Source organism: Tilletiopsis washingtonensis, assembly GCF_003144115.1.
Source record: "Tilletiopsis washingtonensis strain MCA 4186 unplaced genomic scaffold FA09scaffold_1, whole genome shotgun sequence".
Lineage (NCBI taxonomy): Eukaryota > Fungi > Basidiomycota > Exobasidiomycetes > Entylomatales > Tilletiopsis > Tilletiopsis washingtonensis.
Window position 1 is genome coordinate 556,085 of NW_020311998.1, and position 27,126 is coordinate 583,210.

Below are 27,126 nucleotides of genomic sequence, written 5' to 3' on the forward strand. Positions count from 1 at the left end.
CCTCTAAACGCGCACGATGCGCCTACTCTATCGTGTGGACGTGGTGAGATTGCGTGAGGAGTGAGTGGCCGTGTGCGTGTGTAGAGGTGACATCGAGAGAGCGAGACTGGACCACGGAGGCGAGATCAGAGCGGCACGAACTTCTGCATGCCGATGAGACGGATGCGCTTCGGGCGCAGGTAGTCGCTGGGGAGGAGGCGTGAGCGGAGAGGCAACAGCAGCGGGCGGAGAGACTCACGAGAGGCTCATGCAGCCAAAGACGGAGACGCGCTTCAGTGCCGGGCAGCCGTCCTGCTCGTTGCACAGCGCCATGATGACCGAGTCCTTGACGCTGCGCACGAAGCCCACGTCGAGCGTCTCGAGTACAGGACAGAACTCGGCGATGCGCTCCAGCGCCTCGGCCGTGAGCGCCGTGCACGAGTTGATGTTGAGCTCGCGCAGCGTCGGGCCCGAATGCGCCAGCATGGCGATGAAGCCCTCGTCGGTGAGCGAGGTGCAGCGCTCAAGGTTGAGATACTCGAGGCCCGGACGCTTCTGCTCGGAGAAGCCGAGGAAGAGGTCCGACCAGACCGACGGCTCCTGACCCTCCAGACTCGCCACCTGGTTGACGCGCAGCGTGCGCAGCGACTGGCAGTATTCGAGCACGCCGGAGAGCAGAAAGTCGCCGGAGAGGTCAATGTTGCCGCCGACGTCCAGGTACGTCAAGTCCTTGCCGACGTGCGACAGGAGCTCCACGACATCCATGTCCTTGAGACTCTCGGCGGGCACGCCAGGAGTCGAGACGCCGGGGTCGCTGATGTCGAGGTACTCGAGGTGCTTCAGCGGCTGGAGGACAGCGAGACACTCGCAATTGAGCGGCCCAACCTGCGCCAGGCCGAGCTCACGCAGCTGCGGCGACGTGTCGACGAGCTTCTGACAGCATGTGATCTCGAAGCGCGGCGACTCGCGGATCTTGAATGACTCAAGCTGGCCGGCGCGGGCGTCGAAGAACTCGTGCCACGCCGCAATGTAGACGAGGTACGGGCCGTACAGCTCGATGCTGCGCAGCTGCGTCAGACGCTTCGAGTACTCTGCCATCGTGGCGTTGTTCAGACGGCCGCAGAGCTGCAGGTTGAGCTCGGTGATGTCGGGTGAGAAGATGCTGATGCTCGTGAGCGCGTCAGAGTCGAGCCCTGCAGGAGATAGTCAGCGCAGTGCGGTGGGCTCGTGAGTGCGGGGCTGCGCACCGGAACAGTCGTAGAAGTGCAGCTTGCGCGCATCGCGAGTGAGGAAGAGCTGCAGCGTGCTGGAGTTGAGGCGGCGGTTCTTGCTGATCGACTGTGTGCCAGCAGTGATCAGCTTGCAGCTCGTATAGGAGCAACGGCGGGCCTCACCTTGGAGATGTCGTCCATGTTCGAGCTGCCGAGGCCGGTGAGCGCATCGACGTTGTCGATGTGCGTACTGATGATCTGCGAAATCTAGCGTCAGGACCACCGCCGCAGTACTGCTCTTTCCTCGACAGCACAGCGTCACTCACATCAATGCACAGACTCTGCAGCGTTGGCAGCTTGAACTCGCCCACCTCGCCCTGCTTGAACTTCTGGCGCTTCTGGCGCGGCGCCCTCTTTGCGGCGCCACGCGCCTTGGCGGCCGTGTTGCCGGTGCACTTGTTGCACACACTCTGGCCCGGCGCCGGGTGCGATGTGTATGCCGTCACGGTGAACTTCTGCTCGCAGGCCGCACACGTCGTGACGCTGCCGACGCTCGCGTTGCCCTCGGCGTCCAGGTCCTCGTCGTCGTCCTCATCGAAGGTGAGCGCGTTGCGCGGACGCTTGGCACGCGCAGCCGCCGAGGCGCGCGTCGTCTTGGCCTTGGCGGGCGCCTTGCCCTTGCCCTTGCTCGTCGACGGCGCATCGGGCTCCTCGTACTCCGACTCGTCCGAGTCGTCGTCCTCGGCAAAGTCGAGCGACTTGCGCGACTTGGGGCGCGGGCGCTTCGGCGCCGGAGCGGACGGCGCAGCAGAGGCACGGCGGCGAGCCGCACGAGCCGGCGTCGGCGTGCTCGACTCGCCAGCAGCTGCGGTGTCGTCGTCGGCACCGGCAGCACTCGGACCAGCAGCTGCAGCGGCGGCGGCGGCAGCGGCAGCAGCAGCCTCGCGCTCGGCACGCGTCTGGAAGCGGTTGTTGGTGACGTGGATGTTCTTCTCGCGCAGGAAGGCCGTGAGGGCCGACGTGGGGCCCGAGATGTGGTGGCGTGACATGGCAGGCGGTGTGATGAGGAGCGAGGCCGGGTCAGTGATGGAACGGAGAGAAGCTGCACAGCCCTCGAGCGCTTGCTGCTCGCCACCGGGGCGAAGCACACCGCTGCGTTTCCCACGCTCGCACTTTCGTCCACCTCTCCCGAGTGCCGAGAGAGGCACTTCGCGCGCCGCGCTGGGGTGCCGGACGCCGGCCGGTACGCGGCGTGTGAGGTTGCATGCGCGACGCGTCGCTGAGGGGTCAGGCACAGGAGCAGCGACAGGAGACTTTAGACTGAGAGGGCTGTCTGCGGCGCGCGCGCGCGCGCGAGGAGAAGGCGGCCGCGCTTGCCTCAGCAACACGGCGCCTCCACCTTCGCAGCCAGCATCCGCACCACACCCTGCCGCCCACTCCCGCATCTGCTGACCGCCATGTCTTCGCCCATGGACGACGATGACTCCTAGTGCGTAGCTTTCATGCATTGCGTGCGCACACCCGCTCACCTCCCGCCAGCGAGCGCCAGCGCCTGGCCAACATCGCTGAGAACGAGGCACTGCTGCGCGAGCTCGGCGTCGCCGGCGGCCTCTCGGGCCGCGCCTCCAAGCAGCGCGCCACCACCGCCGAGAAGCCCAAGAAGGCCGCGGTGACAAAGAAGCGCAAGGCGCCCGCCCGGGCCCCCGAGCCGGCGGGGCCGCGCCGCGTCAGCTCGCGTCTGGCCGGCCTCGAGGCGGACAGCGAGAAGCTCCAGCGCAAGTACGAGGTGAGTGTTGGGCGCTCGTGAGCGGACTCAGGACAGGCTGTGGCAGCGCTTGTTGCAGCCCTGCTGACTCGCCATCGCGTGCAGGAAGAGGCTGAGGCGTTGCGCGAAGCGGCGGATGCAGCACGGCGAGCCAAGCACGAAGACCAGTCGCTGTCGCAGCTGCTCGGCGAGGCATCCACCGCGGCCGAGATCGAGGGCCTGACAGCTGCGCTCGCTGCCGACGCTGCCGAGACTGCCAAGGCAACTGCCAACGGCGATGCGCAGCCCGAGTCGGCCTCGCTCTCTGAGCTGCGCGCCGTGCTGGAGCGTATGGAGCTGCGCGCCAGCTCGAAGGTGGTGCAGAAGCGAGTCTACTCGATGGCCGTGCACCCGCGCAGCTCGGAGGGCCGCGGGGACCTCGTCTTTATCGGCGACAAGGAGGGCTCGATTGGTGTATGGGAGCCGCTCGCTCCGAAGGCCGGCGGCGACGATGACGAGGACGCCGAAGCGACGATCCCTGAGGGCCAAGCGTGGGCGCTGCAGGCGCACGGCCGGTCACCGGTGACGTGCCTCAAGGTCGACCCGCTCGCACACCGCACGCTCTACAGCTCCAGCTACGACGCCACTGTGCGCGCGCTGGACCTTGAGAGCGGCGTCAGCTCGGAGGTGTGGCAGGGGTCGGAGGACGTGCTGCTCTCCATCTTCGAGGTCCTGCCGGGCAGCGGCGCGAGCGAGCGGAATCTGTGGGTGGCAGACCACCGCGGCGGCCTGATCAGCGTCGATCGGCGGATGCGCTCGGTGGAGTCGAAGCGGTGGCAGGTCTGCGAGAAGAAGGTGAGCCGCACGTTTGCTCGCGCAACGGACTGGACCTGACCGCTGCTCGTCAGATCGGTGGCCTCTCGGTCAACGTCGCACGGCCACACTGCGTCGCCGTCGCGTCGCTCGACCAGCATATTCGTCTCTTTGATACCCGGGCACTGGCCATGCTGCCGACAGTCGATGAGGCGCCCTACAACGCGCGCAATGTGGACGAGGACGACCTCGAGCGTGCAGTCAGCCAGGCGCAGATCGGCGCCAGCAAGGCGAGGCTTGCATGCACAAGCGTCGACTTCTCGCCGCGCGGCGACCAGCTTGTCGGCGTCAGCTACGACGACGTGGTCAAGGGTGAGTCACCTTTCCAGCTGCTTCTGACGAAGCGAGCACTGACGCTCGTCCTTCAGTCTGGGACATGCACCCTTCGTGGCTGTCACGTGAGGCGACAGACGGAGCACGGACACGCTCGCAGCGCGGCACGCCACGCAAGGCCTCTGGCAGCTCATCACCTGCGCCGAAGATCGCACGCGCAAAGGCACCGCGGGCAAACGCACGCGCCTCGGCGGCCTCTGCAACGGCTGCGGAGACGGAGGAGGAGGATGTGAAGCGGCCGGGCCTGCTGCGCTGGCTGAGCCGCGACAAGGAGGAGCAGGAGGACAAGAAGCCGCTCGCAGGCGAGGAAGAGGCTGCGGCCTCAGCTGCCGCCGTCGAGGCCGAGGACGGCGACGCGGACGGACCGCCCCGTCCGCAAGATGTGCTCGAGTCGCCGCGGGTGATCCCGCACAACAACCAGACCGGCAAGTGGCTCACGCTCTTCCGCGCCCGGTGGATGCGGAACGCCGACGTCGAGCCGCACTTCACGGTCAGTGCCGCGCCGCGAAGCGGAATGCGCATAGCTGACTCGAGAACCTGCTACAGATCGGCGGCATGAACCGGCACGCCGAGATCTACGACTCCAGCGGCGTGCTGCTGCGCTCGCTGTACGACGCAGACAACATCACGGCCGTGCCTGCCGTGACGGCGATGCACCCGCGCGAGATGGGCCGCCTGGCAACGGGCAACGGCAGCGGGCGCTGCACGTTCTGGTGCCCGCCGCCGGACAGCGACTGAGACGCGAGGTGCGCTGAGAATACATTATTGCACATCGTGAATCGGGGTCTCGGGACATCGCTGATCGTGACGGGCAGAAGATGCGGCGACTAGCCGGCAGTCGACGGGATCTGGCTCTCCACCGCCGCGACGGAGGATTCGGACTCTGCACCGGCGTCGACGTTGTTGTCGTCGGCAGCACCGTCTGCGCCGCCGGCAGGCGCTGCGCTGGCGCGCTCTTCCTCGTCTGCTGCATCGGGCTGAGAGCGCTTGGGCGCGTTGCGGCCCGTCCGGCGCGGCGTGTACTCCTCGTCGCTCGCGCCAGTAATCTCATCTTCGTCGTCCTCCTCGCTGCCGCTGACTTGAGGATCGTGTGTGCGCTCTCGGCGGCTGCGCGGGACGTCCGGCTTGGGCTCCCACAGCGTGGGGTGCAGATACTTGCCCCAGTTCGGAGTCTGTCAGGCACCGAGACGTCAGCAAGAGTTATGCGAGGAGCCAAGTAGACCAAGGACGCACTGATAGCCCATCGCGCTGCAAGCTGATGAGAATGTTGCGCGCCTTGTCCTTGAGCTGCACATTGTTCCAATTGGCCAGCTCTTCCGACTCGCTGCCGTTGGGCCCATGCAGCTTGAGAACCTCCGCGTAGATCGCGTAGCTGGCGTTCTTCTTCTTGTGCTTGTAGAGGGCATTGAGCGCGTCCATGAACACCACCTCCTCCTCGTCGGTCCACGTGCGGCGTCCGATATGGCCCTTTCCAATGACGTACTTCCGGGCGTTCTTGTTTGGCCGGACGATCTTGCGCGTCTGCGTCGCTGGACGTCCGCGGGAGGCGGGCGCTTTGCTGACAATGCGGCTCGCGCTGCGCCGGTCGTCATTCGACGGCGGCGGCTCCTGGGCTTCGTCCGGCTGCTCCGCATCGCCTTCCTGTTCCGCAGGTGCTTGCGCGGCGCGAGCACGCGTGCGCGTGGCCGATCCGGCGCCGGAGCCGATGAGCTCACCGCGGGTGCTCTTGCGCGGCGCCGCGGCAGATGCCGGTGGCGCAGCGCCTGCGCCCTCGTCGACTTGGTCGTCTTCATTTGCCTCGTCGGCGATGACGGGAACAGACGCGTTCTTGCTGCCGGGTGCGTCGTAGCCCCTGCGCTTCCGCCGGCGCTCGAGGGCCGAACCCCTGCCTCGCGGCCTGGGCCCCAGCTCCTCCACAACGTACTCGCCCTCGCTGCTGCCGTCGGAGCTGACATCGAGCAGGTCGCTCGGCTGGCCCGCAGCGCGGCTTTGGCTGCGAGCTGCGGTGCCGCGCGGTGCTGGAATGTTCAACTGGCCTGCACGGCGACGCTTGCGGCTCTGCGAGAGAAGCGTGTTCACATCGACGAGCTCCTCCTCGTCGACCTCGAAGTCGGCCGCCGGTGACTGCGAACGACGCACACCCGAGCGCCTGAAGCTGCGCTGCCCATTCGGCGGAGGCTGGTTCTCGTCCGCCTCGTCGACAAACGGCGCCTCGACGCCGTCGTTGCGACCGCGCTCCTCTTCAAGCTCCACCTCGGGCATCTCGTCGAACGCGGGCATCTCGGGCTGGTTCAAGAACGCAGCGTCTTCTTGCCCGTCGGCTCTGCTCTTGCTGGCAGAGGACTGTCCACGCGCCTGAGCGCGGCGACGTGGCGTGCCGGGGTTGGCGCTGGCCTGTCTGGAGGACTGTGCGCGGGTGGTGCGGCGCGTGCGGCCGGCCGCGCTTGGCGCGTCGACCTCGGACTCCGCCTGATTGCCAGCAGCAGCAGCTTTGCTCTTGGAACGAGCCGCGGCAGCCGTCTTTGCCTGCTTGCGCGGGGCCTCGAGGAAGATGTTGCCATCCTCGTCGTCTTCATCGAAGCGGTCGAGACGCACGCCGGTGCCCTTGCCCGCTGCGAGAATGCTTGCAGCAGCCGGCTCGTTGGTCCTGCACAATCTCTCACGGTCAGCACACGCTTCACGCACGCGGCGCTGGCCTGCTCACCGTACGATGCGCTTCTGCGAGTCGAAGCGGAGGCGAGCAGCCGGGCTGCCTGCAGCTGCCTGCTCAGCGCCGTTCACGAGCTGCTCCTCGCCCTCCGACCCGTCATGCGTAGCCACCCGCTCGTGCACGGCAGCGTCAGCTCCGATCGAGCGACGCGACGCTGACGCCTTCAGCTGCGCCATGATGCTGGACGCATTCTGTCGCTGCGGTGTGTTGAGCTCGGCGAGTGAAGCTCGCACAGCGGCCGGATAGCCCGCGGCCGCGTCGTCCTCGCCCATCTGCTGGATCACTTTCTGAGCCGTGAGGGCGATGCTGGCCCGCGGCGTGAGATCTGCCACGCTCGAGCCGAAGATGACCGCAGTGTCGTCCAGTGCGAGTCCGTTGAGCTGCTGCAGCTTCTGCGAGGCAGTCAGGTCCAGCAGGGAACTGAGCTGCGAGTCTCCAGCGATCGGCACAGCAAGCGGCTTGCTGGCAGGGGCCGCCACTCTCTGCCGCTTGGCAGGAGCCTCTGCGTTTGTGCCGTCCTGCTGAGCCAGCTCGTTAAGCCACTCCATCCTGTGCGGAGGTGTGGTGAGCTGGATGCACGGCGTCCGCTCTTAAGCGCTGAGGACTTACTTCTGCAAGTCGATGCTGTCCAGGTCCTGCTGGCTGGAAGCGGCAGGCGAGCCAGTCTCGGCGTCCTTGAACACGCTCTCCGCAGCCTCAGACATGACGTCTTCCTCAGCTTCGAGGTCGCTCTCGACAGGTGCGCCGACTGCGATGCCGCGAGGCGTGCTCTGGCGGGCCAACGCCGCCGACGCCTCCTCTTCGTCCTCGATGAGCACACTGCCACTGCCGCTCCGCAGGTCGTCGGTGTCGGCGACCTCGTCAGACACGTCCTGTCCGTCGGCGGACATGCGCGCGAGATCGTCGAGCAGCCCAATCAGCGACGAAGAGCATGCCGGCGGCTGTCCGGGCGCATCGAGATAGCCCACGAAGCGGGCCATGTCGACGGCGGTGCCGCGGAGGGGCCACTCCTTAGCCATCAGCTCGACGTCGTCGTCCAGGCTCTCGATCTGCGCGACAGCCAACGTGAGCTTCGCTCCGGAGCCCGGGTCGGGTCGCACTCACCTGGAAGACACGCGCACGCGCGAGCTGCTCAAAGCGACGCACGATCTCCTCCACCTCCGCCGAACGCATCTGGCGCGCGACGCGAGCGCGCAGCAGCGCAGCACGGACGGCCTCAGCGGACAGCGAGTCGTCGCGGTGCTCAATGGCACGCTTGCGAGCAGCACGCGGCAGGGCGCGATCCGCGCGACGACGTGCAAGGTACACCTGCGTGCAGAGGTCGAGATGCAGCGCCAGCACATCGTCGCTGATGGCCACGTCCGCCGGCACAATCCAGGCCAGAAAGACGCGCCGAGCATCGAGCAGCTCCGTCAGCGAGCGATGCATGTAGCCGCCCGTGCCGAGGTCCGCCGACGATGCGTTGGCCGGCACGCCGTACACGTAGTGCACGAACGTGGCGCGGTTGGCGAGCGCCAGCGAGCGATCAAAGTACTCCGGCGGATCCTCGAGCAGACTGGCAGAGCGCACGGCCGACGCGTCGATGAAGTGGTTGTGGTACTGGCCCTCGGCGAGGAGCTGGTTGGTCTTGTACGCTGCGAGAGCGCGTCAGCAACGGACAAAAGACTGCCCGTGACAGCGAGTCGCGTAGCATGGTGGATCTGCTCACAGTGGAAGGGGTCCCAGCAGCGCCGCATCTCCGCGACCGAGCCGGACTTGGCGCCATCCTGCACAAGGCCGGCATAGAATGACAACAGCTTGCTGGCGTTCGTCTCGAGGGCGCCGCAGCGCTCAGCCAGGCTTGGCTCGTGGATCTGGCCGTCGTCGCCGACCAGGCTGCGGCGCAGGCGAGGTGCACCGGCGACGGAGGTTGTGCGCGACGTCGAGCGGCCCTCCGAGGTCGCGAGCTGCGAGCGGCGACGCACATAGCTGCTGTCGGGCGCGAAGGACACGACGCTCTGGTTGCCCGAGATGTCGCCGCGACCAGACGGCGCACGTCCGGACACGTTGCCAGCACCGCTGCTGCGGCCGCCGCGAAGGCGCTCGACGGCCGTGGCGAAGCTGGCGGACTGCGTGGTCTGAGTCGGGCGCGGCAGGCTGCGGTCCTGCTCCGAGGACAGCCGGTTGCGTTCTCGGCTCGGCATCGTCGCGCGAGGGCGCCGAGCGGCCGGTGCCTCGAAAGCTGCGTCCGGACGACGGGCGTCGTCGACAGCACTCATGCGCGGGCGCAGGAGCTCTTGGGCGACGCGCGCAGAGTAGGCGTTACGCGACGCTGGGCGGACCGACTCGGACAGTCGCGAAGTCTGCGTGCGGCCTGCAGGACGCTTGCGCGGCGACACGGCCGGCGGAGACGAGGCGGCGTTCTCGGCAAAGGACGTCGCGCCGCCGGTGCGCGAGGAAGACTGACGCTGGCGCGCGGTGCTGTAGCGCGGCACGGCCGTGCGGTCCTGCTCCGACATGCCGTCGTAGTCGTCCTGCGGCTCCATCTCGTACGCCGCTTCTTCCTGCGCGTACTCCTCCTCCTCCTCGACTTCCTCTGGCTCGGCGCGTCGCAGTACGTGCGACACTCGCGTCCGGCTGCTGGGCACGAGAGCGTAGCGCTCGGGCGGCGCGCGGCCCGCAGACTCGTCGTCGGTCTCGGCGCTGCCCAGACGGCTCGAGCGCACGAAGCTGCTGGCACGGCCGGCACGCAGCGGCGGAGCGGCGGCCGAGACGCGCGACGACGAGCGGGTGCTGCGCTGCGGATTGGCAGGCAGCGTGCGCCGCGGTGCGGCGCGGCGCGACTCCATCCGCGCAGACGAGAGCGCGCAGGGGCCCTGCTGTGTGCGGTAGGTGTGAATGGGCCTACGTGTAGGCGCTCTGGGCCTCGCGTTGGTGAGATGGCGAGGCTGATGGCGCGGTGATGGTGGTGGGAATGTGGAGTCGAGAGAGGCGAGAGAGAGGCAGGCGGCGGCCGGTGCCGCCGCCGCGCGCGACGCGTCCTGCTCCCACGCATGCCACCGCCGACGGCTGCCTCGCAGGCGACGCCTCGCCTCGCCGCAGCAGCTCCTCGCAGCGCCGCCGGCTACGTGGCCAACCCTAGCTTAACCCTAACCCTACTCTGACCCTAGGTAGGGTTAGGGTCGGGAAGAAGCGCCGCGGCAAAATGCCGTGCCAATCGGAGGCTGCGTGTACCCAGGCGCGGCGTGTCGGGCCCCGCGTTAGATCTCGCGCCGGGCCTCATGCACCCACACCCAGACTAATTGCGCTGCCCGACATCGGCTGCCCGCAGTCATCATCGGGAGGCACATACAGAGCACGTTCTCATTATCTCATTATCGTCTGCACAGCATCGTGCTCATCGTTGGACATGGCGGCATTACAAAGAGACGCATCACGGGACAAGGTCATCGAGCGCACAAGATCAGGGGCCGGAGCAGCCGTGCCCGCCGTCGTTCGCTTCTCATCGCGGGCCACCGGCCATTAGCCCAAGGCCAGCGAGGCCGTGGCTGCCCGGCGCAGCAAGGGAGAACTCGGTCCGGCGCGAGACGGCCGAGAAGTACTCGGACGCCGGCGGCTCGCTGCGCTGCTGCGACACAAAGTCCCAGCTGTAGGCGGACGCGTCCTCGTCGTCGTTCCAGCCGCCGGCCTGCGCGACAGTGCTGTCCATCGACGGCGAGTGCGGCGCTGCGACTTTGGCGCTCCAAAGCGAGTCGGACCCGCCAAACGTCGGCGTGGCGAAGGGCGCAAGCTGCCGTCTGCCTGCATCCGTCTTGGGCGTGGTGGGATTCTGTGCCGAGGGGCGCGAGGCGGTCGAGGCGTCGCCGCGGCCAACGTGTCCGGCTCGTCGGCTCTGCGCTGCTCCCAAGCGAGGGGTGCGGCGACTCGCGCTGCTGCCGCTCCTCGGGCGAGTGCCGAATGCGGCAGTAGCGTGGGGCGAAGGAGTGCCAGGAGCGGCAGACAGCGTTGCCGAGCTGCCGCTGCGGCTGCGTGATCCCTGGCTGATGCTCGGCTTTGACAGCGCCTCGACCAGCGACGCGAGCCGCACCGGACTGCTGCGCGTCGAACCACGCTCGGTGGATGCTGCGCGCATCGTGGCGCCGCGCTTGCGCTGCGGGCTCGCCGGACTTGCAGAGGTGTCGTCCTGCTCGCCAGCGGCGACGGTGCGCCTGCGTGATGGCTTCGGGCGGCGCGGAGGCAGAGGCGTCGGCGGAGCCAGCGCTCCATGGCCCGCGGGCGCGGCCCTGCTGTCCAGCAGCTCTAGGAACGGCATCCGTGCGTTCGCATCGTATTCGATTGAGGCCCTCGAGGTCCAAGGAGAGACGGGTTCAGGAGATGGCCTTCGAGGCACATCTTGCGAGGGCCGACCGGGCCGAGCGACGCTGCTGGGAAGGAGGACCTGCAGCAGCACATCTGCACTCGGCTGGCAGCTGTTAGGCGACGGCGGCCCATCTGCCCGGTCCACTCTCGCCGTGTCCATGCCCAAGCGTGCTGCTCGTGGCTCGGCAGCCAAAGTGTAGCGCTCCAGCTTAAAGAGCTGCTTGTCGACTGCAATGACCGTCTCGGCCACGGCCTCCTTGCCCACCTCCTCATCGGAGCCCAGCTCGCTGGCCTTTGACGGACGCCGGAAGAAGAGCGAGCGGCGCCGACCATGCTTGCTTCGTGGCGGCGACTTGGCCTCGACGCAGAGGGGGACGCTCGCCGCTGCGGGCGTCACAGAAGAGGAGACGGGTCGGCTCTTGCTGCCAGCACCGAGCACGGCGGCCGCGGCCCAGAGCTTGCGCGAGCGCCGGCCGAGCGTGTCGTCGCGGGGCGAGTCTGCGAGCATTTGGTGCGCTCAGGTTGACGGAGGGTCGCTGGGTGGCTCTCATAGGAAGCACGCCCGGCTTTATACAGCTGTGCGCACAGACCTGACCTTGACGGCGACTTGGCCGCGGCCGTTAGGCCAGCGCACCTGCACGCAAGGGGCGCGGCGCGAGCGCGAGCCGCCGAGTGCACGCTGACGTCTGAGCCGCCGTGCCGCAGCGGTGCCTGCCAGGCTCTCGGGTCGCCATCGTCCGAGTCGGCAGGGGTGTGCTCATGCTGCGAGAGGTCCAGCAGTGCGGTGCGGGCGCCGAGCTCCGAGGCTCGCGTCCCCCTTGCGCCGCAACGGCTCCCGAGCATCGCGCTGCGCGAGCGGGGCACGGACACGTGCCGCACCAGCGACCGCGATGCCTGTCCCTGCATTTGCGAGCCATCCGCGTCCGAGTGCTACATGCTGGACCGGCGCTGCTCCAGCTCCGTACCGCAGCAAGCGCAGCCGCGCTCCGGAGCATTTGTTTGTGGCCAGGTGACCTTAGCGCTGCCAGGCGGCCCCGTAGCGCTGCCACGCCTGCAAGGGGCGCCGCGCAGGGGCAAGGAGAGCAGGCAGCGCAGACGCGCGACGCGCGACGCGCGACGTCGACAGCGGCCGCCTTGCTTCGCAGCACGAGCGTGCAGCGCATGGCAGCACCCGCACACCTCCTCGCTTGCTCGCCGAGTCGGCCCCTCGGTCACGGCCACCATGGTGATGCTTCGGCGCGAGCTGGTCGTGTGCTCGTCTGTCGGCCGAGAAGCAGTGAGCAGCCCGGCAGCTCAAGAGGTTCGCGGTCATACGACCGTCAAGTCAAGAAGGTCAGCTCCGCTCTGCACCGTCACCGGGCTCGGCCACGCTCAGACGAGCTGAGAGCGCAAGCCCAGCACGACAGCTCAGGACAGAACGGAGGTGCAACTTGCGAGGCATGCTGAGCCGCGTCGCTCTCACTCGCGTGACTGCATCAGCTGAGGGGCCGCCTCACCAAGCTGCTCAAAGCGAGGCATCACCACCAAGGCAGTGTACACACCACGGCATCACCAAGGCAGTGTACAGTGCTCGCTGTGCGAACGTGGTTGCATTGTGGGTGGCACATGCGCGTGGCAAGGGCCTGTGTCATGAGCAGGGCGCGGCCACCAACGCGCCCCGACGGGGTGGAGTGGAGAGGAATGATGATGGTCGGATGTTTTGTGCGTCGCTCCTGACCGGCGACGCAGAGACGGTAACGGGAACGAGGAGACACTACGCGCGCGGGCACCGGGAGATATACAAGAACAGATCACAGCAGGCTGGCATTGCTCCAGCGCGTGCGGCGAGACGTCTAGTAGAACGTGGCGGGGCGGTGCGCGGCGAAGAGGCCGAGCGCACGCGGGCGGCGGTGCGGCAGCGGGAAGCGCAGCTTGGGCGTGATGAGCTGCTTGATGTACGGGCGGCGGATGTCCGACGTCTTCTCGATCTCAGAGACCTTGAGGATCTGTGGCGCACGGCGCGTGAGCATGCCGTCGATGCTGAGACGTAGAGGGCGAGACACGGCAAGCACAGGCTGCGCATAGACGGCTGTGGCTGCCAGAGCACGGCGACTGGCGCTTGGCCATCAAGCGGACGAGCACAGGCTCCCCGCATGCCCCATCGCCTGCTCTGCACTAGCCCACCTGCAACCCACACTGCCCGTCCGTGTCTGTCCCGCTCTCTCCGCCCGCTTCATGTACTCACGTGGATGCTGGCAAAGCGAGCGCGGTGGCGGGCAGCCATGTCCTGGTACATGCTCTCGACGGCGCCGGCGCGCGACATCTCGCGGTACTCCTTGTACATGTTGTGCGTGCCGGAGCGCGAGTTGTAGCGCAGCCAGATGCCGAAGTTCTTGGCCTTCAGCGGCTTGGCCTCGGAGATCTGCGGGGCGGCATGAGCGCTGCTCGAGAGATGCGCTGGAGGTCTGGACCGGGTCCGCAGTTGTCGCCCATGCTCTGCCCGTCCCATCGCACGCTGTCATTTGTCCTCCCTGCCTAGCCTCTCATGCTCCTGCAACGCCCGCCCCAATCCTTGCTCGCCCGCTCTCCGCAACTACTCACAGCGTTGCAAGCAACGATCTCGCCCGTGGCCTTCTTCATCTTCCGCAGCTGGCGCACGAAGTACCAGAAGCGGCTCTTGGCCACCGTCGCATTGGGCGCAAAGATGCGCATGCGGTACAGCTTCGGCGTCGGCTCACGCTCCGTGGGGAGGTGGCGGCCGATGACCATGTACTCAGTGAAGCGACCCATTTTGGACAACCTGTGGGGGCGGCGTGGTGGTGTGAGCGTGAGATGCGCGATTTGAGGCGCGGCGCGGCAAGGTCGAATCGAGATCCCGCCCGACGAGCAGTCGCGCACGTAACGCCAAGGCTCTGCTCCCCTACTCTGCCCGGTGACAGCAAGACCACGCCGGGCCGACGCCACGAGGCCCAGCCGCCGCGTCTCCCTGCGCCCTTTCGCCATGCCCTCTGTCCGCTTCCCAAGCTTTCCGCTGCTCCGAGACCGCCCATGCGAAGCCCTGTTTCTGGCTACTTCATGGACGCGGTCCAGCGTGGCAGTGCGGGCCGCGTGCGACAGGCGAGCGTGCAAGTGCCCAGGCTCGCGAGCTGGACCACAGAAGATGGCCCATCGAGCGGAGCGGCAGGCGAGCGCGACGCGGAGGAGTGCGCGAGGATGTGTGCAGCACGGCGCAGCATGCGCTGCAGTGTGGACGGCGGCGAGGTGCAGCGAGGGGCGGATACGCACAGCAAGGGGATCTTGAGGAGGGGGTGGTGGACAGCAGCGAGGCGGCGGCGGCGGCCGCTGTGTGGCAGCGCCGGCGCCGCCCAGGAAGCTCGGCGGCTCTGCTGCGGTGCGCGGCGCAGGGCGGCAGAGGGAGGCACGCGCGTGCGACTCCCCCCGCGCCGCCTCGTCACTCGAGACCCGCGCTTATGTCAGCGCGCCGGCTCTGCCTGCTCGACAGCGACACGTGACGCGAGCGTGGGAGCAGCACTGCCTCGTACGGGAGCCGAGTGGAGAAACAGCAGCCGAATCCACCTCCAGCCGGCGATCAGACTGCGCATCACCCACCACCACACCGCGCCGGTCACATCTGCTCACTGCGACCGCTTCTGCCCGCCATGCCTGCTCAGCTCTATCCCGCCGAGCACGCAGACGCGCTCAAGGCGTGGCTCACCGACAGCCTTGCGGGCATGTGAGTGCCGACGCTGTGGTGCACGCGCCACCTCGCACACTCAGGCTGATGGCTACGACCCTCGCAGCTGCGACGCAGACCCGGCCGTGCTGTCCGACTACGTGCTCGCGCTCATCCGGCACGATCTGTCGGGCGACGAGCTCAAGACGTTCATTGCCGAGCAGCTCGAGGACTTCCTCGCTGAGGGTGCGTGGCGCGAGCTGCTTCCTGTCGCGGGCGTTGTGCTGATGCGTGCCCCTCGGCAGGCACCGGCCCCTTCGTCGATCAGCTCTTTGAGGCTCTGCGGACACAGTCCTACCTTCCCGCAGCAGCAGCTCCCGCTGTGCCGGCGCCGGCGGACTTCGGCGCCGCTGCTGGAGACGCGAGCGGCTCGCGCAAGCGGCGCGCCGAGTCGCCCGCCAGCTCCTCGCCGGCGCCAATGACCGGCGCAGTCAGCTCCAACAAGGCGATGCGCTCGTCGGACGGTCCGTCGTCTGCGCCTGGCTCTGCGCCGCGAGAGATGCGCGAGCGGAATGGCCGGGACGGGCGGCCGAAGGAGATGTGCCGCGACTACCACAGTGAGTCGTCGTGCTCAGCAGGGCGTCAGAGTGGCGAGATGGCGGGCGCGTGCCGTGGCCGCTCTGAGGCTGTGCGCAGGGGCAGGCTCATCGCTGACACCATGTTCAGACAAGGGCTTCTGCTCGCGCGGCGATGCATGTCGCTACGACCACTCTGGCGCAGTAGTCGCAGGTCCGGGTCCCGGCGGCATGGGTCCGGCCGGCTTCCCGCAGGGCCCAATGATGGGCGCGCCCATGCGCTTCGGCGGGCCGTCCGGGCCACAAGGCGGCTTCCAGGGCATGCATGGCATGCAGGGCATGCAAGGGCAGCAGTTCGGCATGCCACCGCAGCAGCAGCAGCAGCAGCAGCAGCAAGGCGGCCCTTGGGGCCCGTCACCGATGCAGCAGCAGGGCATGCCGCACCCTGGCGCCTTCGGAGCTGCCGGGCCAAGCCTTGGGTCGCGCATGGGCCCGCAAGGGCAACAGCAGCCTGGCTTCCAGGGTGGCCCGCCGCATGATGGCCAGTTTCACGGCATGTCCGGCCCGTCGCGAGGTGGACACGCTGCAGGGCGTGGAGCCCACAACGCGACGCCGCGTGGCGCCTTCCGCGGCGCACGCAGCCAGACTGCGCTGGTGCTCGAGAACGTGCCGGCGGAGCACCTCGAGCTCATCAAGATCAACGAGTACTTCAAGCGATTCGGCACCATCACGAACATTCAGATTGACGCGCCAGGGCAAAAGGCGCTCGTTGACTTCGCCCGGCCCGAGGAGGCCAAGGCGGCGCACGGCTGTCCCGACGCCGTGTTCGGCAACCGCTTCGTGCGCATCTTCTTCCAGCGGCTCGAGGATGCCGAGAATGGCGGCATCAGCACGCCGCTTGACAAGCCCGGCGCACCGCACCAGTCCCGGCCCATCGCCAAGAAGCCTGCCTTCGTGCCAGGCCAGACGAACGTCTACCACGCTCCTGGCGCACCCACGACTGCGGCTTCGCGCGCCAAGGTCGAGCTTGACCGGAAGCAGGCGCAGTCTCAGCTGGACCACCTGCTCGGCGAGCAGAAGACGCTCATGGCGAGCGTCACTTCGTCCAGCATTACGCCTGACGCGCGGAAAGCGACGATGATGCGGCTGCGCGCGCTGCCGGCGGAGATCGGCGCGGCGACAGATAAGGTGAAGGAGGCAGTGCAGGCCATCGCGAACATGCCTGCTGCGCCGGCGCCGCTCTCGACTGAGGAGCGCAACGCGTTGAAGGAGCGGAGAGAGCGGGAACGCCTGGACCGCGAGCTGGAGATGCACGGCAAGGGCGACGAGACGACAGACGAGCTCAAGGCGAAGCTTGAGAGCCTGAAGGCCGAGGTGAGCACATTTGGTGCGCAAGACATCGCGACTGGGTCTGACGCCTCTTTCAGGCTGCGTCACTGGGCCTGGACGCCAACGGCGCTCCCTCCTCGTACCGCGGGGCTCCGCGGGGCCGTGGCGCACGTGGCACGAGCTTCCGCGGCAGCTACTACAACCGCGGCGGCCGAGGCGGCGCTGCGAGCATGCGTCTGGACAACCGAACCACGCGGCTCGTCGTGAGCGATGTGCCGGCTGCTGAGATGGGCACGACTAAGGAGTACTTCAAGGTGAGCATGCTTGCTAGCATGATGCAGAGAGCACGGCTGACGTAGGCACGACAGACACTTGGCGAAGTCAGCGACATCGCCGACTCGAGCTCTGCCGCCTTCATCGTCAACTACAAGACACGCGCTACTGGCGAGACGGTGCGTAGCATTGGCCGCGCTGTCTTTCGCGCGCAGCAGGCTGACAGCTCCTCTCAGGCCATGCGCATGGGCGGCGAGGTGCCCGGCGTCGGCAAGGTCAAGCTGGCGTGGGCCGCGGTGGACGTGCCCATGGGCGGCTCGAGCCCGTCGAGCGGCAATGGCTCCGCAGGCGGCATGAAGGAAGAGGAGGCGGATGCGCCGATGAAGGAGGAGGAGGAGAACTGGATTCCCTGAGCTGCCCACGCAATGCTGCGCGCGGACTCAAACGCAATCTCATCATTGGCGGGGAGTGGGCACCGCGCTCCTTCCGTCTGTCGCGCTATACGACTCATGCTCCACACGTCGCGTGACTGTTCCAGGTATGAGTGGTGGAGTTGCTGGGTGACTTGCGGCTGCACGGAGCAGCTTCCGGTGAGTTTGCCACGGCTCGGTTTCAACGCCGCGCCTCGACGCCGACGTCTGCGATGCCCCACCGGCTGATGCGCTGGTGTCAGTGGCATGCATGCGGGCCAACGTCCGGCTGAGGCTCACCCGACGGTCTGCATCGCCTTGTTGTCGCCGCGCGCGATGCTGTCGTCCTCCAGCACCTCTGCGAGCATCTCCCACGGGTCGCGGCCGCCGCCGTGGACGAGAACGTGCGACTTGAACTTCTCGCCCGCCTCACGATCGAGCGGGTTCGCCTGGAAGAGCTTGGCCCACACGCGGCTCGCGATGGCACGGTCGAAGAGGTAGGAGTAGTACGTGGCGCCGTAGCCGAACAAGTGGCCGAAGTGCGCCTGTGCGGCGACGCCCGGCACGCCAGGCATGACGCCGCGCTCGTTGTGCAGCGCACACAGCGCAGCGGTCGAGTCGAATGCCGGATCGGAAGCGGCGCGCGAGTGGTAGTGCTGGTCGAGTAGCGCCAGCAGCACCTGGTGGTGCGTGTCGAGCGACTCAAGCGAGCGTGCAGCCGCCAGGTGCGCCTCGAGCGCAGAGTATGGGAGTGCGGCCGACGTCGCGTGGTGCGAGGCAACGAGGCCGACGACGGTCGGGCACGAGACGAAGTGCTCCATCAGAATCGAGGGCAGCTCGACGAAGTCGGTCGCGCATCGCGTGCCTGAGACGTTGTGGTACTCCGTCCGTCCAAGCATCGCTGCGAGACGATGTCAGCGCTGCAGCAGGTTGACAGCACGCTCGACTCACAATGCAGCGCGTGGCCCATCTCATGGAACAGCGTCTCCACCTCCGCCCAGTTGAGCAGACTCGGGCCCGTCTCGCTCGACGGGCGCACAAAGTCGCACAGCAGCACGACCGTCGGCAGCTGGTACTTGCCCTCCTTGCCTCGCACCGGAAAGCTCTCAGCTTCCAGCGGGCGTGCCTCCTCGGCATAGTCGCGCTCGCTCAGCCGCGTGCCGTCGGGCAGGGCGCCGAACTGGAAGTCGCCATGCAGATCGTCCGCGTCCGTGCGGCGCGAGCAGCGCACGGTGTAGTGCGCAGCGCTCGGCGGCTTCTCCTCGCGCGCGTAGAGGTCTGCGTACACTGTGCCGACCGCCTCGTTGTCCTCGTTGACGACCTCGATGCGGTGCACGTCCGGCGCCCACACCTCGCCATGCTGCGTCTGGGCGGCGCGGAAGCGCAGGCCATAGAGGCGCTCGAAGAGCTTCGAGAGTCCGGCGAAGACGGTGCCAACGCTGTAGAACGGCGCGATGGGGCGCGTCGAGCTCTGCAGCGAAGCCGAGCGCAGATGCTGCGTGGCGTAGTAGTCTCTGTCCCATGCATTGAAGCTCGGCAGCGGGCCCGAATCTTTGCCGGTCAGCTCGCGCCGCTTCAGCGCGCGCAGCTCGTCGAGGTTACGCTGGACCCGCGGGCAGTGGTGCTCGCTGAGCGCTGCGAGGAACTCGGTCACGTTCTCTGCAGCACAGGGCATGCGTCAGCAACAGCACATGCACTGATCTGCGGGCTCGTGCGGGCTCGTGCTCACCTGGCCGCTTCGCCATCTTGTCGCTGAGCGTGAGCTCCGCAAAGCTCTCACTGCCCGTCAAGTCCGCGAGATCGGCACGCCGCCTCAGCAGCTCTTCCAGTGTGTCCACCTGGTCCTTCGGCGCTCCATTCAGAGCGGCAAAGGCAGTCTGCCGGGCACGCTCGTCCGGCGCATATTTGAGGATCGTCTGCGCCTCCCAGCCGCCTGCGGGAATCTGCAGTGCGCCGTTTCTCCGCGGCACGGACGCCAGCGCGGAGCCTACGGGACCAGGAACGCCTGCGAGCCATTCTTGCGGCAGCGCATGCGTAGTGCCGCCCGGCTGCGCAGAGAGGAACTTGCGGCCGAGCACGAGCAGCTCGTCAGACAGATCCACGAAGCGAGCGCGCGACGCTGGCGGCAGGTGGATGCCGGACTTTTCAAAGTCGCGCTGAAACACGATCGCGACGGAGAGCGCTTCTTCGGAGAGTGAGGCGCAGAGCTTCGGGTCTGAGAGCACCTGCGAGACGACCTGCGCAGACAAGATGAGCGAGGCTGACTGTCACGCGACGCAGCTGCTCACCTGGTACAGTCCCGTGTGCGTGTTGAGCACATTCATGTACCCACACAGCCCTTCGTACGCCTCATTGGCCGCCTGCACCCATTCTGGATCCGGATGCGCATTCCGCACGAGCTCAGCAGCATCAATGACGCCGCAGAGCGTGTCGCTGAGGCGGTCGAGCATGCGCACCACCTCGGCCATCTCGCGCTCGCCGTGCTGCGGCGCGCGCTCGATGCGCGACACGAGCAGCTGGGCGCGCAGCAGCGTGCGCTGGGCCAGCGCGGGAAAGTCGGCCGGGCTCTTGAGCGACGGCAGCCGGAAGAGGCCTGTATTGGGCGCCGCACTGGACGTCGATGTGGAGCCATGGGCGCTGGTCGGTGCATCAAAGAGAGCGCGCAGCGTGGCGGCATCGGCGTCGGCGGTGCGTGTCGAGTGCGACACAGGCACAGCGGCGGCAGCACAGCTTCGCGAAAGACCGCGAGCAACCAGCGCTGCGGGCCGGCGCGGTGGAGCCCAGCTTGGCCGGCCAGATGAGCCGGCATCGGGTGCTGGCGGCCAGGCGGCAGCGCGGAGCAGAGCACGGGCAGCGGGTGCTCGGGCGTTCGAGCCGGCCAGGCGCGCCGCTGCAGCGCGAGCCGCGGCCGATGCCTGGGCGAGCGGCATGGGCGGCGTAGAGAAGGCGCTTGCTGGGCGGCGTCGAGGGAGATGAGGTGCGGAAGGAGGCTCGGGAATCTGGAGAGCGAAGCCTCGAGGCCTCCACGAGCGGAACTGAGCGCGCGCTTCTCGTGCGGGAGCGGCAGGCGCGCAAAGAGCAAGCGCACCGCCTGCTGCAGGCTGGTCTCGCTTAGGCCTGCCTCTCACCCTCACCCACTTCCTCCACCTCGCACATCATGTTCGGCTTCGGAGGCTCCGGCTCATCGCAGCAAATGTCCAGCGGACCCACCGTCGGCGCCGGCGTCGGCAGCGCGCAGCTCGACGCCGCCGTGCAGGAGGTGCGTGTGGCCCAACCGCCCTGGCAGCTGTAGCGAGCGCACTGCGCTGACATGCGCTGCCTCTGCACACAGCTCGACATGATCACAGACGTCTTCAACCGCCTCGTCAGCTCCTGCCACGCAAAGTGCATCGCCACGCGCTACGCCGAGCCCGACCTCAACAAGGGCGAGAGCGTGTGCATCGACCGGTGCGTATGCGGCACGGGGCGGGCGGCGGGCGAGTGACGGGAAGCGTCTGGGCAAAGAGGCATCAGAGCGGGCTCTCGGCGGTGCTTGCGAGAGAGATTACGGAGCGAAGGCACGCTGTGGCGCTGTTGGGCAGACTGCTGTCCGGAGTCTGGCATGGCGGCAAGTGCTGCGCTGGAAGAGGCGAATAGCGGTTTTCGAGCTGGACGATGGGCAGGCTGGCAGTGGCAGTCAGACGCCGACTTTTGGTCATATGCTTGCATTAGGATGAGACGAAACATGCTGTAGGGCGCGACTGCTGGGCCAGGAGAGGTGTCAGAGAGATGCGTGTGCAGCATGCTGCGCCACCTGTCCCTGCTTGTGGGCCGCGGCGTTGCCTTCTCGACAGGCTCGAGCGGCTCTCCAAGCCGCTGCGCGCTGTGTCGGTCTGCATTGCTCTGTGCAGACCGGAACCTCTGCTATGCACCCCGATGTCTGCTCTCAGCAAGCTGACTCTTTGTGCTCTGCCAGGTGCACGGCCAAGTTCTTCGCAACCAACGCAAAGGTGGGCGAGCTGATGAACAAGATGGGCGGCGGCGGCGCACAGCAGCAGGGCAACAGCGGCGGTATGGGCTTGTGAGTCAGCCGATGCTTCATGATCAGAGCGCTCGGCGCTGATTCCCGCTGCTCTTGCAGCTTCTGAGCGGCGAGGGATCCGCTGGAAGAGAGGACAGGGGACTCAGGTCATGCAATACACGCTCGATTGCGCTGCCGTTGGCCTTGTGCTGCTGACAGAGCAGCAGATGTCGCAATCCTCTTCATGGCTGCCCAGCCGCTCAGGCGTCGCATCTTCGTGCGCGACTCATCTCGACGCCTGTCGCTCGATTGACCTGTTGCGAGCCTCATTTCCATGCAGGGCAGGGCTATTGCGACGTGCTATTGGCCAGTCCCACGCGCTTCACTTATGCAAGCTGGCTGATGGACAATATCTGCTCGACAAGCGAGCACGACAGCGGTCAAGTGATCACCAGGCAAGCCGTGCAGCAGGCGTCAGGCTGGTGACAGAGCCGCGAGTCGAGTAGCATGGCCCAGCGTCTGCGCTGTGAGCCTTGCTCCGTATTGCAGCGCATGCCATGATGTAGGCCGCTCGCGTATCGCACGGGAAGCGAGCCTGCGAGAGTGAGGGGCTCTACCTATCCGGCGCGCTTCCCACCTCGGCCTCTCTCACCCGCCGCCGTGGCTACTGGGCGCTCGCGCTGTCGTCCGACGCTGCTACGTGGCACGCTCACTCGGACGGAACGGGCGTAGGCCACGCGCAGCTGATCATACGATCCCTCGCAAGACCCAAGGGAGACCTCGCCCCTGGAACGCCCTCACAACCCCTTGGGGGTGTGCACGTGGCTATTCGCAGGCGCAGACCCAAGGGCGAGGGGGAGTTGTAGTCGCGCCAGACCCAAGGGCGTAGCTCCCAGAAAGGGCTGAAGGGCAAGGGGGTGGTAGTAGTCGCATGGCTTAGTCAGAAGCCAGCGGTGGTAGTCGGTTACACGGCGTCCCACACGGGCCAGGAGACGCACTTGAGCTCCTCGGACCGCGCACATGCGACGCCCTCGCGAGGTACAGCGAGCACCATGCCCCATTCCTGGGTGCTCGTTGCCCGAGGGTGAGTCGGTAAGGGGAGCGTGCAGGGGGTGCACGTGGGTACAGATGCAGGTGAATGTTCTGTCTGGCCATACGAGCACTGCACGCTGCGCCATGCTGTCCCCTGAGTGACGCTGCGGCGCCCCCTGGGAGCAGGCACCGGCCGGAGAGCAGCGCCGCGTGCCCGATCTATTTTCGCAGCCACACCTGGCCGCTCAGGCGCCTGAGCGACATGGCCCATGTGCGCGCAGTGCAGGCCCAGAATAGGCACTCTGCAGGCCAGCAGTGGTGCAGCGAATGGGCATTGAGAGGGGCACAAAGCGGTGACGCCAGCACTTGTGGCGCGCCGTGCCTAGACACCGTCGTGCCTGCGTGGCGCGCCGCATCGGGCGCGTGCGAGGCGAGCGCGCGCCGCCTGCCTCTGCTCCGCCATGTCCTCGGCTCCGCGCGCAAGACACTCAAGCTGGCCATCGACGGCCCCGCACCTCTGCGCTGGTGCACGGCGAAGGCGGCCAGCAGCACGCAGCAGACGGTCGGCAGCGACGCAGAGGAGCGCCGGCTCTCGCAGCCCGCACTGCCGCTGCGCCTGCACTGCCGCTGTGCTGCGCCGGCGAGGAGCAGACGCGGCCCCTAGCAACTCGGCGGTAGTCCGCAGCGCGAGGGCGTCAAGACACCGCACACAGCGCATGTCGCTCCTCTTCTTGCGCCCGTCGAGCTCGACGGTATCATCCGATGCTCGGGCTCGGCTGGACGAAGACGTTGCCGCAGCAGCCGATCGCGAGCCTCGCCGCCGATCCGTGTGGGCGTGACGCCGACCTCCTCGAGGGCGCTGTGGCGCATCCAGGGCCGCCTCGGCGGGCCGCATCTGGTGGTGAAAAGCTCCTGTGCGCAAGCCACGATTGGGCGCTGCGACGAACGAGCTCGCCGCCTGCACCTGGCCGCGCGGTACGCTGGTGGCCGCACTGTGCGCGCAAGCGAGATGCAGCACTCTCCAGGGGTATGCGCTGAGCAATGCAGCGGCGGGCGCAGAGGCCCTATCGGCACAGGAGCAGCGCCGCCAGGGGAGCACGGGCGCTCGGCGCGGCTCCGGCTGCGTCCACTGCCGACGTCCAGCCAGCGTGCGAGGAGACAGCCCACGGCGCAGAAGCACAGCCATGGCGCAAGGGCGGGGCAGGAGCAAGGCCGCAGTGCGAGCCATGGCGCAGCCGCGAGACCTGCGTGCGTGCCCGACGCTGCGTCGTCGGCCAGAGTGCTCGGCCGGGTGACGGCGCGGCGACGTGATACAGAGTCAGGGACGCCCGCCCATCTTTGCGCTTAATGGCCAGCGCGCGAAAAAGCGCCTCATCCGTGCCTCTGCATCACATGGTGTGCCTGCGCCGGCCACCCCTCTGGAGAGCTGTTCGCACTCCGTCAGGCGTCTCCCACCCACGCCACGGTCTCAGCCCGAGCACTATCAGCGGGCGTCATAAGAGCAGGATGCTTTGGGCGTTCCTCGCACTCGGTCCGCACCAGCAAGCTGAAGCGACCCCACCGCCCGCACCATGCTCGGTGCCCAGACCTACCCTGCACCACCATCACAAGGCGCAGCTTCTCGGAGCGACATCGACGAAGGCTCCTGTATGTAGGCCGCGCATGGTCCGCACTTTCTACATCTCTGACCTTGTCCTCGCCGCCGCCGTGCAGTCTTCGTAGGCAAGCTCCCGCTGGTCACCAATCTCTCGTCGAGCATTGCCATGCCGGACAAGAACAGCACAATGGCCGCGCGCGACAGCCCCGGCCGCCGCTCGCCCTTTCCCGACTCGCTGCCGCAGATGATGTCCGGCTCGCCGCTGCAGCGCGGCCGCAGCACCAGCAGTGCGCGCCAGCAGCCGTCGACGATGGACGCACCGATGAACACGCCGCAGCGCTGCTTCTCCGTCGCGACGATGCACACCGTCGACTTTGTCGACATGTTCGGCGAGCCGTGCGCGCCCGACGTGTCCAGCACCATCGTCTTTCTCGTCACGCCGTCGCAGGTGGCGCCCTATCGCCTCGTCTCGCCCTCGTCGCCGTCGCGCTCGCTGGGCGCCTCGCCGCCGGTCATCGCGCCGATGACGCCGCCTAACAGCGGCATCTCGAGCCGGCCCTACATCGTCTACCGCTCATGGATAGAGCTCAGCGCCCTCGACGACCGGCTGCAGTCGACGTTCGACATGCTCCTCTCGGCGCCGCGCCGCAACACGCTCGCACGCCTCAGCGCCGAGCTCTCGCCGACGGGCAAGCTGCGCGCCAAGGGCCTGCGCGTGCTCAAGACGGCCGCCTTCCTGAACAAGAGCTCGACGCTGCCGGCGAGCAGGGAGAGCCAAGCAGACGTCTTCCGACTCAAGCTGGATGAGTGCTGGGCTGAGCTGCTGCTCGCCGGCGGCGAGGTCATTGCTAGCAGTCGGGCGATGCAGAGCTTCTGGTGAGTGACTGGCCGGAGCGTCGCTGCGGCGTCGGGACGCATATCTGAGCCTCTATCCATCAGCCACAAGCGCTCGACAGACGACCGCATGTCCACGCCCGCCGAGTCTCTGGCACCGTCGGACGACCCCTTCAAGGCACCGTCGCCCGTTCAGTCTGACTTCCTGCGGCCACTCAAGACTCAGCGAGGCGCGTTCACGGCGGCTGAGATGCACGAGCGCCTCGGCCAGGAGAACATTGAGCCGTCGAGCTGTTTCGAGGAGGAGATCCTCGAGCCATCCAGCTACCGCGACATCCCTCGCCGGCGCGGCAGCAACATGTTCGACCGCTTCCGGCAGCGCGCCACCGAGCAGCAGGACATGGATGCCGTGTCGGATGCATCGTCGCAGTCGATCCGCTCGTCGAGCTCGGTGCGCTCCTTCCGCTCGATCAAGTCGTTCGCCTCGTCGCGGCTCGGCCTGCAGCGCTCGACCGACTCGCTGCAGAAGATGACGCCAGGCACGCTGCGCAGCCCGGCCGAGCAAGTCCGCGCCTCGTTCATCCGGCCGACTGCTTCTCCGAACCAGACCGGACGGTCCGTCTCGAACGGTCATCGTCCAAGCGTCTCCGTCGACGTGCGTCCGTGGACGCCGCAGTCCGAGTCCTACCGCAGCCCGTCGCGGGCTTCGGACGCGGCTCTCGACGGCTCGCTCTCTCGCGACTCGACTTTCGCAAGCGCCGACCGCTCCGTCTCCCGCGCATCTGGTCGCTTCATGCAACGCTCCAACTCGCGCGACTCGGGCGTCGTGCTCGAGCGCCCCGTGCTCGGCGCATCTCGAGCCTCGAGCAGCGGCGCCTCGCCGTCCGGCAGCGTCTTCCGCTGCAGCAGCGAGGCCGACGACTCGTCTTCGTCGGTCGTCGCGCCAGCGCTCTGCTCATCGGTGCCGACGCTCAGCTCGTCCGAGGCCGGGGCAATCTGCTCGTCCAAGCCTTACGCATCGGTGCAGGACCGTGCTCGCTCGCAGAACATCTCGTCGCCGAACACACGGTCAGCCTCGCCGGTCGCCATTCCTGGCTCGCGGCCCAGTGCCAACCTCTCGCGCTACTCGTCGATGCGGCTCGGCTCGTGGCTCGCTCCATCTCGCCTCAGCGCAAGCTTGGACACCAGCGCTCATGGCAGCCCTTGCTCGCGTCCGACCCGCATGGCCAGCCTCCTCACGCCCACGCCCGGAAGCTCCGAGTCGAGCCAGGACCAGCCAGAGACGCCGATGCCAGTCGCGACGCCAACCGAGGCCACTGCCAGCATCGACGCCTCCATCCGCTCGAGCCCCTCATCGCTTGAGCGCATGATCTTCGGAGCGCCCGCCGCAGCCGCCAACGACGATGGCGCCTCGTTTGCGGATCTCCTGTCGGCGTCGCCCACGCGTGCTTCGCACTGCTCTTCGACTGGCGCGGTGCACGAGTCGCAGGCTGCCCCGGCCCCTCTCGACTTGACGGACATCCGGCGCCCGAGTCTCATCAGCCTGTCGCTCAGCTCCAACACCACGCAGGAGGACAGCAGCGCTCAGGTGCGCCACGACTCGCCCACGGTGCCCTGCCTCGGGCTGCCGCCGAGGCCCGACACGTTCCTCGACCTGCCGTGCTCCTCGACCGACACGCAGTACGACGAGACGGCCGTGCCCTACGACCGCTTCGGCGGCTCGCGCGCCAGCCCGCGGCGGCACTCTGGCCTTGCCGTGCGCATCTCGCTCGACTTTGGCGACGCGGACAGCATCATGGGCGAGGACTCGCTCGACGTCGACGAGACGGCGCTGCCCGAGGTGCACCCGTACGCCGACGCTGCCAACATGCCCTTTACGCCTCCGCGCCGCACCGCACACCCGTACGCTGCGCAGTAACTTGCGCTGCGCTTCACCGTCCTTACCAGCACGCGACCACGTCGCTTCCCTTTTGCTTCAGCTCCCCGCCTCCTTTCTCCACATTGCCCCACCCTGTATCCTTTTACCCTGCTCCGCATTGTCCGGCCCTCTTGCTAATCCCACCTCGTCATCGTGCACTCGTGTCGGCCGACACGCCCGCGGTGCGGAGGTGGCTTCGAGCACCGCCGACGCGCAGAGGGCCAGATCGGCCTCCCCGACCAGCCGCTCCGCACGCCCAGTCTGGGGCCTCCGCATCCCGGACCGGCCCGGCCTGGCCCTGCGCGGCAGAGCCACAAA

At 67.6% G+C, this 27,126-nt stretch overlaps 10 protein-coding genes across 10 annotated transcripts; 4 read left to right on the forward strand and 6 right to left on the reverse strand.

Annotated features, from left to right (window-relative positions):
- Positions 1–32: 32 nt before the first annotated feature.
- FA09DRAFT_327201 (RNI-like protein) lies at positions 33–2,276 on the reverse strand. The gene is made up of 5 exons (XM_025741310.1): positions 1,517–2,276; positions 1,374–1,448; positions 1,227–1,317; positions 239–1,172; positions 33–186 (listed from the first exon to the last, which is right to left on the reverse strand). The coding sequence occupies exons 1-5, from the start codon at positions 2,237–2,239 to the stop codon at positions 126–128; spliced, it is 1,884 nt and encodes a 627-aa protein (XP_025601530.1). The 5' UTR covers positions 2,240–2,276; the 3' UTR covers positions 33–125.
- Positions 2,277–2,585: 309 nt separating this feature from the next.
- Positions 2,586–5,174, forward strand: FA09DRAFT_303399 (WD40 repeat-like protein). Its single transcript, XM_025740441.1, has 6 exons — positions 2,586–2,679; positions 2,730–2,976; positions 3,061–3,789; positions 3,843–4,119; positions 4,176–4,630; positions 4,687–5,174. The coding sequence occupies exons 1-6, from the start codon at positions 2,648–2,650 to the stop codon at positions 4,876–4,878; spliced, it is 1,932 nt and encodes a 643-aa protein (XP_025601531.1). The 5' UTR covers positions 2,586–2,647; the 3' UTR covers positions 4,879–5,174.
- FA09DRAFT_335882 (hypothetical protein) lies at positions 4,968–9,678 on the reverse strand (the record flags this gene model as incomplete). The annotated part of the gene is made up of 6 exons (XM_025743811.1): positions 4,968–5,312; positions 5,374–6,787; positions 6,845–7,399; positions 7,460–7,899; positions 7,955–8,484; positions 8,559–9,678. 6 exons carry the CDS (start codon positions 9,676–9,678, stop codon positions 4,968–4,970), a joined length of 4,404 nt encoding a protein of 1,467 aa, XP_025601532.1.
- A 653-nt stretch (positions 9,679–10,331) lies between these two features.
- Positions 10,332–11,740, reverse strand: FA09DRAFT_357848 (hypothetical protein; the record flags this gene model as incomplete). Its single annotated transcript, XM_025744879.1, has 1 exon — positions 10,332–11,740. The coding sequence occupies exon 1, from the start codon at positions 11,694–11,696 to the stop codon at positions 10,332–10,334; it is 1,365 nt and encodes a 454-aa protein (XP_025601533.1). The 5' UTR covers positions 11,697–11,740.
- A 1,280-nt stretch (positions 11,741–13,020) lies between these two features.
- Positions 13,021–13,957, reverse strand: FA09DRAFT_333053 (putative 60S large subunit ribosomal protein L20; the record flags this gene model as incomplete). Its single annotated transcript, XM_025743672.1, has 3 exons — positions 13,021–13,173; positions 13,413–13,589; positions 13,769–13,957. 3 exons carry the CDS (start codon positions 13,955–13,957, stop codon positions 13,021–13,023), a joined length of 519 nt encoding a protein of 172 aa, XP_025601534.1.
- Positions 13,958–14,771: 814 nt separating this feature from the next.
- On the forward strand, positions 14,772–17,542 carry FA09DRAFT_327204 (hypothetical protein). Its single transcript, XM_025741311.1, has 7 exons — positions 14,772–14,900; positions 14,968–15,086; positions 15,146–15,457; positions 15,567–16,789; positions 16,843–17,058; positions 17,113–17,196; positions 17,254–17,542. Exons 1-7 carry the CDS (start codon positions 14,827–14,829, stop codon positions 17,428–17,430), a joined length of 2,205 nt encoding a protein of 734 aa, XP_025601535.1. The 5' UTR covers positions 14,772–14,826; the 3' UTR covers positions 17,431–17,542.
- On the reverse strand, positions 17,264–20,407 carry FA09DRAFT_327205 (zincin). Its single transcript, XM_025741312.1, has 5 exons — positions 19,716–20,407; positions 19,157–19,664; positions 18,379–19,086; positions 17,728–18,328; positions 17,264–17,672 (listed from the first exon to the last, which is right to left on the reverse strand). Exons 1-5 carry the CDS (start codon positions 20,355–20,357, stop codon positions 17,630–17,632), a joined length of 2,502 nt encoding a protein of 833 aa, XP_025601536.1. The 5' UTR covers positions 20,358–20,407; the 3' UTR covers positions 17,264–17,629.
- A 181-nt stretch (positions 20,408–20,588) lies between these two features.
- FA09DRAFT_327206 (hypothetical protein) lies at positions 20,589–21,801 on the forward strand. The gene is made up of 4 exons (XM_025741313.1): positions 20,589–20,686; positions 20,759–20,874; positions 21,383–21,487; positions 21,548–21,801. The coding sequence occupies exons 1-4, from the start codon at positions 20,621–20,623 to the stop codon at positions 21,552–21,554; spliced, it is 294 nt and encodes a 97-aa protein (XP_025601537.1). The 5' UTR covers positions 20,589–20,620; the 3' UTR covers positions 21,555–21,801.
- Positions 21,802–22,725: 924 nt separating this feature from the next.
- On the reverse strand, positions 22,726–23,955 carry FA09DRAFT_8069 (hypothetical protein). Its single transcript, XM_025745841.1, has one exon. It carries the CDS (start codon positions 23,685–23,687, stop codon positions 22,842–22,844), a length of 846 nt encoding a protein of 281 aa, XP_025601538.1. The 5' UTR covers positions 23,688–23,955; the 3' UTR covers positions 22,726–22,841.
- FA09DRAFT_8059 (hypothetical protein) lies at positions 23,860–26,875 on the forward strand. The gene is made up of 3 exons (XM_025745839.1): positions 23,860–24,106; positions 24,173–24,932; positions 24,996–26,875. Exons 1-3 carry the CDS (start codon positions 24,031–24,033, stop codon positions 26,806–26,808), a joined length of 2,649 nt encoding a protein of 882 aa, XP_025601539.1. The 5' UTR covers positions 23,860–24,030; the 3' UTR covers positions 26,809–26,875.
- The last annotated feature ends 251 nt before the right edge of the window (positions 26,876–27,126 follow it).